We start from the raw sequence: 12,020 nt of genomic DNA, 5'->3' as shown, positions 1-12,020 counted from the left end.
CTCCGTTTGCTTGGGTGATCTCTGCCATCCGGAATAGGGCTCACCCGAACCCATCTTCCGGTCTTCTCGAGCGTGCTTCCCTCCGTCTTCTCGTCCCTCATAATTGCCGCGTGTTCCTTCTCGTCCACCAGGGTACTCATCCGCAGACTTCGTCCCTCGGTCGCACCCCGTGCCGACCTTCGTGCTAGCTTCGTCTCTTGCTCCCCGAGCAATCTTCCGCTCCGGCTTTCGTACCTCGGAACCACCGCGCGCACTTCCTTCTCGTCCGCCGGTGTACTCTTCCGTAGCACCTCGTCCCTCGGACGCACAACGTGCCGTCCTTCTCGCTAGCTGCGTCTTCCGCTCGAGTACCTGTGCTCCTAAGCTCCTGCACACTTAGACACAAGGTTAGAAACACACAGGACCTAACTTAACATGTTGATCACACCAAAACAACCTTGGGGTTCCAACAAATACGCGCTATCACTATATCAAAGAGTGCATTACAAGAAAAGAGGTGCAAGTGGAATATATAAAGTTTCAAGATAAAGTTGCTGATATTTTTACCAAGCCTCTCAAATTGGAAGACTTTATCAAGAATTCAAGATGCGATATTTACTTAGAGTCACAAAATCAAGTTTAAGAGGGAGTGTTGGAAATTAAAATTTATTTTATTAATAGAGATAAAAATGAGATGAGGTGGCATTTCTTGATAAGAAGATAGGGATAGAATTTGATAAGAATGAGAGTTCATGATAAGAAGATAGGGATAGAATTTGAAGAGGTGGCAATTTTGATAAGGATAAGAGTTCGTAAAGATAGAATAAAAAAAGTTTAGCGCTTATCCAATAAGCCTATAAATATGTACCTTTTTTCAATGAATGAAGCAAGTTGAGAGTTGTTTGTTTTATTCTCATCCTCTTCCACGTAGAGATTCTTCTCCTCCACATAAAGTAGATTTTCCTCTCATAACTCTTTTATTTCTTCTTCTATAATTTCTTTTTTCCAACAGGGAGTGCAGGAAGAGGGTGTCTTGGTACCGCAGAAGCGACATCAGTAGAACACAGAGCGGTCGGAGGCCACAGTCATTGCTGCGGCATAGTACTTCGCCAGCCTGGCCATGTTCTCGAATGTCATGTCCCTCACCCAGAACCCGTCCCCTGTCACAAGTGTCATGCCTATAAATCAAAGAGTAAGTACTGTTAGTTAATTAATGAAATTCAGGATTAAGTACTTTTGCATATATTTACGTACTGAAGGTGGCTGAGCTGAAGGGGGTGTAGCCATCTGGCACACTTCGATAGCCAGTGACGACAGTACTGTCAATGTCATCTCCGACGAACATTATGTTGTGCATGTTGACCTTGACATCCTCTATGTAGGTGTCGGATTTCATGTCAACGCCAGTCTTCCACTTCTCTTCTGCTACCGAAGTCTGCCTAGAGCCGTGACAACCGCATTGATGGTGTTGTAGTTGACTGATCCATTTTGAGCCATAACAGTGTCTGCTTTGTTCTGCGTGTAGTCCCATCAGACAGAGCAGTACCTAATTAAAATGATCCATGGGTATATATTTGAGGTCATAATTATAATTAACAACGATTATATTAGTTAACTACTCGCCCTTCTTATTGACTTCGGCATGTGTAGCGCGTGCGTTGCAAGAACTTGTCGGAGAACCACCATTGTTCTGTCTCCCACCGGCGATGGCATTGTCACATTACACCTCTGCAGCTCCTTGGTGCACGTCTGGTGGCTAGTCAGCATGGCACTCAACCACGTCAGATTGTCATTATATCCCACCGTCGCCGCTTGCATGATCCGTCGCTCACTGTCCTCATAGAGTTTGACGCAGTCGGTCAACGCGAGACCAGCACCGATGACCACATCATCCTTTTCTTGCCTTAGTACCTCGTAAGACTCTTCTACCCAATTCCCGACTCTCGTGAGGGCTTCATGTGCCACGTCAATTGCCACCGCCACATTCTCGGGCTCCAGATCGAAAGAATTGACGATGACGACGACCGAGGCGACAAAGAAGGCTTGGAAAAGAGGAATGTACAGAGGAGCAGCTCTTCTACAAACCATTTTACCGCTCGCTTATCTTAATGTCGGATTGTTTATGTCCTCAGGAAGGTAGATCAGGATGCGTGTATGCGTGTACATGAACTGGATTGATATGACGATAAAGGTAAATCCCAAAAACGAGACAAAAAATGGAACACCAGCTAGTGTTGTGATCAAAGTTAAGAAGAATTTAAAGGCACTAACAATAGTAAGGTATGCCCAAACTGGCCACATGGTCGGTTGGACATAAGAGTCCAACTGAGCGTCCCACTCGGTCGAACTTTATGTCTCAACCGGGGACAAGCAAGCCATCCTTGCTACTGAGTATTGAGTGACCCAACCGACGTCCTCAGCCAATCAGGCACATTGTTCCTTTACGGCCAAGGAAGAGGTCGATGAAGACCAGGTCGTCAGCAGTGACCCATAAGGCCGAGCTGGCGGTCCCCCTGATTGACGATCGGTCGGGCTAACACAAGCCCCATGTACCTGTCATGTCGTACTATTTTAGAAGTTTATGCTATAAAAGACAGAGAATATTCTGAAGGTAAATCATGCTTTAGAAGTTTTCAGTATGTTAAATCACTTGTTTGCGTAGTCGTTTAAGAAAAAGTGTTAGAAACACTTTATGACATCCTTTCTTAGAAATACTTTGGAAAGCGTGCAAATACTTCGAGATACATGCACAAATACAACAGTGACACTATAAAAGGGGGTTTCTATTTACAGCTGAGGGTATGCGATGCTCTATATTTTTACAAACTCATTGCTACAGTTTTCTTCCACTATTTTCTTCTCCCGAATTACGCATTGACTTAAGCGTCGGATGACCAACGTCGAGGTCCCCTCCCTGGCCTGATACTAACGCTCTCTTTGTTAGAGCATCCGCAACGCTAATTCGTTATAGCATCCACCACCTCATCAAAAAGTATGAGGCCCACTGTCACATACTCATTATAACAACATATATCTTTCACTCACATTCTTTTTAACATTAACACTCATTATTTATGGGCTACACCGTCCACTCACTCATCTCTTTTACTATTTTTTAAATAATATTAAACATTTTACAATTTTAAAAAACAAAGAAAATAAAAAAAATTGAGAATGAGTGTTCAAACCTTTGAACACTCTCCCTTCTTTCTCTTGTGTCTGGGCATTATAATGTCCACTCACAATGAGAGGAGGTGTTAAATAGACATTATAATGCTCATTTAACACCCCATTGAGGATGCTCTTACAAGATAGTGTGGAGTCTTCATTTGGTCAATAGTAGAGTCACGTTCCTAGCCAACCACCTTCATCGCTTTCGGACAAGATCATATTTGGCACCGTCTGTTGGAAAGCGGCGAAGGTGGTTAGTTGGCAACATGACTCTACTATTGACCAAATGAAGACTCCATCTGCTAGAACGTGACCAGCAAGAGTAGTGGATCGGCCAAGAAAAGTGGCGGATCGGCTAGGCGAACAAGTTGGCCTGGCTCAACCAGGATGAGTGGCTTAGCTCGGCCAACAAGAGTAGCGGATCAACCCGACGAACTATTTGGCTTGGCTCTGCCAAGAAGAGTGGCTCAGCTCGGCCAGGTGGAGTGGCGAATCGGTAAGCAAGAGTAACAGATCAACCAAGAAGAGTGGCAAATCGGCCAGGCGAACTAGTTAGCTTAACTCGGCCAGGAAAAGTGGCTCAGCTTAGCCAGGCAGAGTGGTAGATCGACCAAGAAGAGTGGTGGATCGGCTAGTCGAGTTAGTCAGGAAAGATGGTCATTGACCTCCGTTAACTTTATCACAACTCATCTTATACAGATTTGACCTTTCGTTTCTTGCTCCCACACTGTGGCAGTGCTTTGTTTATTCAAATTATCCAAAGTCATGATGATGACAATGGTAGAAAGTTTTCCGGCGTCTTCCATCTTCACGTTCTAGATTAGGTGTAGTTTTCACAGACTGCGCTAAATATGATCCTGTCCGAAAGCGGTGAAGGTGATTGGCTGGAAACGTAGCTTTATTGTTGACCAAATGAAGACTCGGTGCTATCCTGCAATACAGAGAGTGTTAATGTCGGGACAAGGAAGGGGTCCCGATGTTGGTCGTTCGATGTTCAAATCAGTGTACGATTCGAGAGAAGAAAAGAGTGGAAGAAAACTATAACAACGAGTGTTGAAAATATAGAGCATCCATACCCTCACTTGTAAATGAAGACGTCTTTTTATAATGCCACTATTGTATTTACTCACACATCTCAAAACATTTACATGCTTCCAAAAGCTTTCCTAAGAAAGAACAGACCATAAAGTATTTTTGACACCTTTTCTTAAACAAGTATGAAAATCTCTATGATTCGATGGGTTGGAAGCTTCTAAAACATGATTTACCTACAAGATATTCTTTGTCATTTACAACATAAACTTCCAAAAGAGTGACATGAAAGGTACATGGGATTCGCGTTAGGCTGATCGGTCGTCACTCAGGAGAACCTCCAGCTCGACCTTATGGGTCACGGCTGATGACCCGATCTTCACTCGGCCTCTTCTTTGGCCGTAAAGGAACAACGTGTCCGATCGACCCACATCCTCGATCAACTGAGGACGTCGATTTCACTCAACGCTCAGCAGTGAGGATGGCTTGCTTGTCTCGGGTTGACACATAAAGTCCGGCCAAGTGGGACGCTTGGTCGGACTCTCATGTTCGACTGACCATGTGGCCAGTTTGGGTATGCCCCTACTATTGTTGATACTTTTGTCCTTTTCTTGACTTTAACCGCCACACAAGCAAGTCTTCGACATTTTGATTCATTTTTGGAGGGTCTATCTTTATCACCGTATCATGGATGATGCATTCATATAACCCCATACATCTTGGCCATTTAATCTATTTCTACTTGTAATGAATTCCTAACTAATTCTTTCTAAGGAAACCTTATAAGTGTTTTTTTTCCTCTCATCAGTTAGCAGGACAATGCTAATCATGCACTATAAAGGCCTCAAATCCATGGCCTCCTATTTCTGGAAAAAAAAAAAAAATTGTGAACAAGCTCCTATTTCATTGACGAAGCAACTGATTGGCTTTCATCCATTTTGTTTTTTCATCCATACTATACTAATTTGAGCATATAAATTGCATGTACGGCTCAAATATTCAATCCAAGATACATAATTTTAACTCATATATATCTACAAGTCCTTTCCAGATCAAACTCACATACAAGATAGGGTTACATGCTGCTCTTCCAGTCCGAGAGATTAGGTGATCAGTTAACCACAATCACCAAATCAGTTCAGGCATCAGTTTTATTTAGTGATATCCATGGACACGTCAAGTCGCAGCTAGGCGATAGACTTCCTGCTACAATAGCTTAGCTTACTTTGTAACTTGAGATGCTCTCAAATTTCAACTTCTGCTCTATTATTATTATTATTATTATTATTATTATTATTATTATTATTATTATTATTATTATTGATGTAATAATAAGAAGGGATCCCATCCCGCGGAGGATAGTTATCACGATGAAGGTCAAAATCAAGGCGGTCCATGTTTAGATATCATTGGTCGATCGGGTGATCATGCCCGACCGGGGGGAGAAGGTTCCGGGCTGATCCTGGGTGGAGAAGGTTCCGATCTGATTTCGTCTTTGACATAGGGAGGTATCAAATGATCGACGCTCAATGAAATATTGGGCGTTGGACGGAGGAGGAGACGATGTGCAGAAACCTGGCCAAGCGGCTATCCCGCTCGGCCAGGTAGTAGGACTCAACATTGGCAGAGCGAAACTTGGGCCGAGTGGACGTGACACAAGCACAAGGGAGTTCCGGTCGAGCGGACGAGACACAAGAACAGCAGCGTTACGGCCGAGTGGACGGGACACAGGAGCAGTGAAGCTCCGGCCAAGCGGCCAACCCGCTCGGCCTAGCAACATACTCCCGCTGTTATTCATCAGCATCCTTTTGGGAGTTAGTGCCGCTGACACCGGGTATACACAACCAGAAGATCGTACGACGGAAGCTTCCACTGTCACTTCAGAGATATGCTCTGCCTGTTAAAGTACTATGTCAGGGACAATTTACTGAAAAGTCTTTTTAGGAGAAGTTTTGGGAAGCGTGCTCGCCTTGGGAAGCGTGCACGCGCGCTATAGGAGCTCTATATAAAGGGGGGTCCAAGTATCGACGGAGGTATGCAATAGACACTATTTTGGCTACTGTTCATTCTTGTTGTTGCTCCGCCTTCTACATCATCGTCGGTGACTGACTTGAACGTTGGAGGGTCAACGTCGGGGACCCCTTCCCTGATTCGGCACTGACGTAATCTGTGTTGCATATCGGAGCGGAGTCTACGGACAGTTAATGAGAACGTCACATCTTCAACTTTTCATCTTATCGACTTTCGGACCGGATGAATTATTATTATTTATTTATTTATTTTGTTTCAGTTTAGTTTATTTACCGAATGCTAATAATTTTGGTGCTTGTAGTTGACATCCAGAGGAATCCCTCAAAGGATTCAACTTCCTACTAGCTCATAAAGATTGACTTGTGTGCCTGTTTAGCCTAGTCTTTTTCTTTCCTACTTTCTCACACACATCTATTTAAAGGTCAAAATTTTGAAGATCACACAGATTCTTTTGATGTGACTTTTGATAAGTATAGTGATCTATGAGATGCATAATTATAGTTAATATGTGTTTATGATAGAAATCTTTGTATTACGCTAATAAATAAAAAGCCCACTCATGAAGCAATTATTTATGAACAATGATTGATGTTACACAACATCTACAAGTTCTAGTCAGCCAATAGTTCATAATATTATTAGAGTTAAGTTGCATTATTAGATTGCATATGCGCAATTGGGACATGGATCATGGCACCATGCCTTGTCCCAATCCCGTAACAACTCTATTATTACTCTTGCTAAATTCATCTCTAATTAAATGTATATATCTATTAAATTAACACGAAAACGAAAGAACAAAATTATCTAACTCTCAGAACACTATGCGAGTGTTATTACAATGATGAATCTTTTACAAGATGTTTAGCATTTAAAATTGTATTTTTTAAAAAAAAAATTGTATTTGATTTATTTCTCCAGACAATATTAGTTCAGCCAATTTAATCAACAGGCTGTACAAATCAACGTCAACTGACATCCACTTGATGCATTATGATCTTGTCTATGAATTTTTGGTCCATGATCTAAATTTTAATTATATATTATTTTCATTAGTACCAATGGTCTCTTACTGTGTAAATTAAGGCAAATAGTCTCAAGCTATTGCTAAAAGAATATAATTAATTTTTCCAATATGTTGACTTATTATCCGAGCAAACTTTTATTTCACTTTGGCTATATATATATATTAAAAGCGAGCAATATTTTTAAGTACTTTTTATTGAAAGTTTTACGTCACACCAAACCTGCATGACATGCGACACTGTATACATGCTGCTGCTCGTTAGTTGATAGTTAATTGTTCATGCTTTTAACAAATTTATTTACACAGTTTAGGATAAATCAAGTACAATTCTTCGTGCCAATCTATCTATAGTTATATAACATATTTCTAGGGCAAGTGCTGTTGTAAAGGCTGCTTATAATACTTGTTACCTTGCTCTTGGAAAGAGAACACTCACTTCCGTTATGGTAAAAAGACGAATATATTCTTCCCTAACGTCCCCACTAATTCGTCTCAAGATCAACACAGAAGAGATAAATTACGATCGACTCCGGGAGGATTCAATTGTTACAGAGATCTCCATTCTCATCTTTTAGGTGCTTTGTTAGGTCATCGGTGAGGGTGACAGGTGTTTTGTTTTGCTGGCCTTGTGTTAAATGAAGGACAATGAGGGCCCTATCACCTACTGAATGTTATATTTTAATTTCTTAAAAAGTTAAATTTGAATAAAAGTTATTTAAAATTGATAAATGGGCTTCATTTCGATCCACCATGCTTACCGTGTCTCCTTCAATCAACGCATTTCTAAGAGTATTCATAGTCGTGAAAACTTGTTATGAGCTCATTCCATGCTATATCAATACTATGTCAAAATTAAAAAATTTTACATATCTTTTCATTATTAAAAAAATCTCTAAACAAAAAAACTAAAAAAAAAATATTTTAATAAAAAAAATAATGAAGGAATAGCTCCGTAAACACGGAACCGATCTTTCGTTGAATCAAAGGTGCTTTCTACCACTAGCTCCCTCCCCACAGCCACATAGGCTCCCACTGCAGATGCCCTAAATGCCCCAGGTAATGTAAAACGCATTCTTAGTTTCTAAAAACACATATGGATCAAATCTTAACTTTGGCTAATTAATTGGCCTGAATGCTTGACTGAGAAATTATCCGCAATGAGCGTTGTCTGATTTATACCAATGAAAAAAACTTCATTAAAACCAAATCGATTGTCCGTTAGTTGGCATAAGCTATCCATGTCAATTAAAAAAAATATATCAAGGAATTGCTATCGCTATATAGACAGTGGGACGGCGTGCACATGAAGCAGTCCGAACCGTGCAGTCTCGTTGGCATCGATTCATCGAATTATTGGTCGCTGGTGGCTGTTCGTATTTCGATATTGCGAACATGGCACGGAAATCCTCCTCCCTGCTCGGACTCGCCAACGGCGTCAGCCACCAGCTGTTCCACCCCGTGCCGGACTCCGCACCACCGTACCCCGCCAAGCGTCACACTAAGATCTCCGTGGTTGGCGCCGGCAACGTCGGCATGGCCATCGCGCAGACTATCCTCACGCAGCACCTCGTCGATGAGCTCGCACTCGTGGACAGAAAGGCCGACATGCTCCGGGGCGAGATGCTCGACCTCCAACACGCGGCCGCCTTCCTCCCCCACACCCGCATCCTCTCCTCGACGGAGCTGGACGTCACCGCCGGCTCCGACATCTGCATCATCACCGCAGGCGTCCGGCAGATGCCGGGAGAGACGCGGCTCAACCTGTTCCAGCGCAACCTCGCTCTCTTCAAGCAGATCGTGCCCCCGGTGGCGCGGCACTCCCCGGACGCCCTGCTGCTCGTCGTCTCTAACCCGGTCGACGTGCTGGCGTACATCGCGTGGAAGCTCTCAGGCTTCCCCTCCAATCGGGTCATCGGGTCGGGGACCAACCTCGACTCCTCGAGATTGCGCTTCCAGCTCGCACAACGCCTCCAGGTCAACGCTCAAGACGTTCAGGTATATCGTCAAACACTTAAACGGCGGGCGTTGGGAGCTCTGTTTGAGTAGCTATGTCCCTGTCTTGTCGATGTCAATCAACCTCTTATTTCACCACGTTAACTCGGTTTTAGAACTTGCAAGTCGTTGAGATATTTCGTCGAACACTTGGCGGGCGTCCCGTGCGTTTACAATTTTTTCTTCGTTTGAACTAATACTAACAAATCTGGAATAGGCGTACATGGTGGGTGAGCACGGAGACGGCTCGATCGCGCTGTGGTCGAGCATAAGCGTCGGGGGAGTCCCGATCGGCCTAGGCCACCTGGCGAACGGAAAGAAGACGGCGGAGGCGGCGGAGGAGCTGGAGGAGATACGAAAGTCAGTGGTGGACGGCGCGTACGAGGTGATCTATCTCAAGGGGTACACGTCGTGGGCGATCGGGTACTCGGTGGCGGACCTGGTGCGTTCCCTGGTCCGCGACCTACACCGTGTCCACCCGGTCTCGCTGCTGGCGAAGGGGTCCTACGGCATCCCTGAGGACCGAGAGGTCTTCCTCAGCCTGCCGGCGAAGCTCGGAAGCAGCGGTGTGCTCGGCGTTGCCAACTTGGAACTCACGGAGGAGGAGGAGAAGCGGCTCCGAAGCTCCGCCGACACGCTGTGGGAGATGCAGCAGCAACTGGACCTCAAAGTCAAATCCTAAGTGAAAAGACGAGCAACAGGAGGAAGTGAATAAAATAAAAATCTGTTGTTGCTGTTATTACTAAATACGTCTATATATATATATATATATATACAAAAATACCTTTAAAGATTTATGATGTATAATTTTAAAATCATGGTAACAGTAATTATAAATTTATGGTGTATAATTTTACAATTACGTTGACAGAGCAATTTAGCAAAGTCTTATTAATTTAATTAATTGTGAATTTGTTGTTTATCACGTATGTTTGACTCTCTTTATTGATTAAGGAGCTGAATGGCTAGAATGCTAGAATATATTTTATAAATTATTATTAAAGATATTTTAATAAAATTATTTTTATATATTAATTATATGTATACATTATAAATCAATTCGGGTCGATTGTGACCAAATAGATTTATTGATTGATTAATACATCAGACATCTTTGACTCTCTTGATTGATTAATAAATCAACGATTATTCTTGTCCTAGATAATTTTTTTTTATTATTTCCTTTTTAGAAAAAAAAACATGAACCCTTTTAATAAATGAAAAAAGACAGCTTTGTTCATTCAAACTAAGAAAGAGAATGAATTGCCCCGAGCAATATAGTACACCAGCAAGTTGTCTTCTTAATTTATGAGAAAGGATTCCGTTTTAATTTTGATAAATTAATAAATTTTTTAATGGACTATTATCTAATAATGTTAGGTTGCTGGATGATTTATTACGAGTACTTTTAGATTTATTCTAATGATAAATAAAAAAGTTTTTATAAGATTAAATTAATCATCTAAAATTAATCGGTATAAAATGGATAACTAATGTCAACTAAAAAAATTAAAAATTTGATCATGTTCTCGACGAACGAATTCATCAGTGAGTTAGCGTGGATGTTAATTTATCGCTAATAGCCTAGCAACAACGAGGATCGACGAGGAGATTTGTTGGAGCTTGCATAAAGGAAAACTAAAGCGAAACAATTAGAATGATAGTAAGGAGTTTTCTGATAAGTCATTCTGATGCTCAAGTTAGGGAACCAAGAAGAAGAGGATCAGTAATTAGGGTTTGTATGCATGTCCTCGTGTACCTTGAACGTTGGAAGGAGCTACATTTTATAGGGAGAAGACAAACTTTTTCCTTATGTTCTAATTTTCATATTATCATTATTTAATTCTTTAAATAATCAAATACTTATTCATGTCATTGTCTTTTTCCTAAAATAATCCTAAATCTTGAAATCCACTTGAGTGTTGACTTATTCTTGAAATAGTCCTAAATCCTGAAATTTACATTACCATTATCTTCTTCTTTAAATTGTCATGAATCTTGAAATCCATGTAAGTGTTATATTCTTTTTGAAATAGTCTTGAATTCTGAGTTGACCCATCAAGGAGACGAGACATCGAGGAGTCAAGGAGAAGGGACACTAAGGAGTCAGGACGTCAAAGAGATAGGGCATCGAGAAGTCATGGAGACGAGATGTCGAGGAGTCGGGATGCAAAGGAAACAGAGTGTCGAGGAGTCATGGAGACAGGACGTCGAGGAGTCAAGGAGACGGGATGCTGAGGAGTTGGGATGTCAAGGAAACGGGGTGTTAAGAGTCATGGAGACGGGGCGCCGAGGAGTCGGGTTGCCAAGGAGATGGGGCATCAAGGAGTCATGAAGACGGGACATAGAGGAGTCAAGACACCAAAGAGACGGGGCATTGATGAGTCAAGGAGACGGGATGCCAAAGACACCCCGAGGTTGGCGCCGATTTAGCTTTTCCCTGGCCACTTCAGCCAAACTACTAATCTCCCTTATCCACATGACCCTCTTATATTACCTTCCGGATCACAAGTCTCCCTTCAAGTCTAGTCGAGGGAGTTTGGGTTGGACCTGAGTCTAAAAGAGAAATAACTATTTATTCGATAAGAGAAATATAAAGCATAGATAAACCTAGGAGAAATAATTTCAAGGATAACGAAACTGTCTTTAAGAAAAGTAAGGTTTTAGGTGGTTGACATTCCAAGGGTGAATTTTTTGTTGGGGCCAAGGGGAGCTAGAGCGGGGAGGGGTGAATAGCTCGCTCGCTTTAATGAAGATGATTTGCAGCCGAATACTTGAAACGAAGAAC

The 12,020-nt window shown here is 42.2% G+C and overlaps 2 protein-coding genes across 2 annotated transcripts; one reads left to right on the top strand and one right to left on the bottom strand.

The window, feature by feature from the left end:
• Positions 1-1,032: 1,032 nt before the first annotated feature.
• On the bottom strand, positions 1,033-2,067 carry LOC122013450 (probable pectinesterase/pectinesterase inhibitor 32). Its single transcript, XM_042569739.1, has 3 exons — positions 1,599-2,067; positions 1,234-1,494; positions 1,033-1,157 (listed from the first exon to the last, which is right to left on the bottom strand). The coding sequence occupies exons 1-3, from the start codon at positions 2,065-2,067 to the stop codon at positions 1,033-1,035; spliced, it is 855 nt and encodes a 284-aa protein (XP_042425673.1).
• A 6,462-nt stretch (positions 2,068-8,529) lies between these two features.
• LOC122013586 (L-lactate dehydrogenase B-like) lies at positions 8,530-10,086 on the top strand. Its single transcript, XM_042569843.1, has 2 exons — positions 8,530-9,235; positions 9,450-10,086. Exons 1-2 carry the CDS (start codon positions 8,633-8,635, stop codon positions 9,912-9,914), a joined length of 1,068 nt encoding a protein of 355 aa, XP_042425777.1. The 5' UTR covers positions 8,530-8,632; the 3' UTR covers positions 9,915-10,086.
• Positions 10,087-12,020: the final 1,934 nt, after the last annotated feature.

This window comes from Zingiber officinale, chromosome 8B (assembly GCF_018446385.1).
Source record: "Zingiber officinale cultivar Zhangliang chromosome 8B, Zo_v1.1, whole genome shotgun sequence".
Classification (NCBI taxonomy): Eukaryota; Viridiplantae; Streptophyta; class Magnoliopsida; order Zingiberales; family Zingiberaceae; genus Zingiber; species Zingiber officinale.
Note: the sequence above shows the minus strand (reverse complement) of the source record. Positions and strands in the feature narration are given on the sequence as shown.

Bases quoted from the DNA above. Each gene is read 5' to 3' on its own strand.
- LOC122013450 (XM_042569739.1), bottom strand. From the start codon at position 2,067: ATGGTTTGTAGAAGAGCTGCTCCTCTGTACATTCCTCTTTTCCAAGCC. The intron at 1,495-1,598 runs GTAGTTAACTAA...GACTACACGCAG, and splicing joins GAAGTCAATAAGAAGGGCGA to AACAAAGCAGACACTGTTAT. The intron at 1,158-1,233 runs GTACGTAAATAT...TTTGATTTATAG, and splicing joins CTTCAGCTCAGCCACCTTCA to GCATGACACTTGTGACAGGG.
- LOC122013586 (XM_042569843.1), top strand. From the start codon at position 8,633: ATGGCACGGAAATCCTCCTCCCTGCTCGGACTCGCCAACGGCGTCAGC. The intron at 9,236-9,449 runs GTATATCGTCAA...AATCTGGAATAG, and splicing joins TCAACGCTCAAGACGTTCAG to GCGTACATGGTGGGTGAGCA.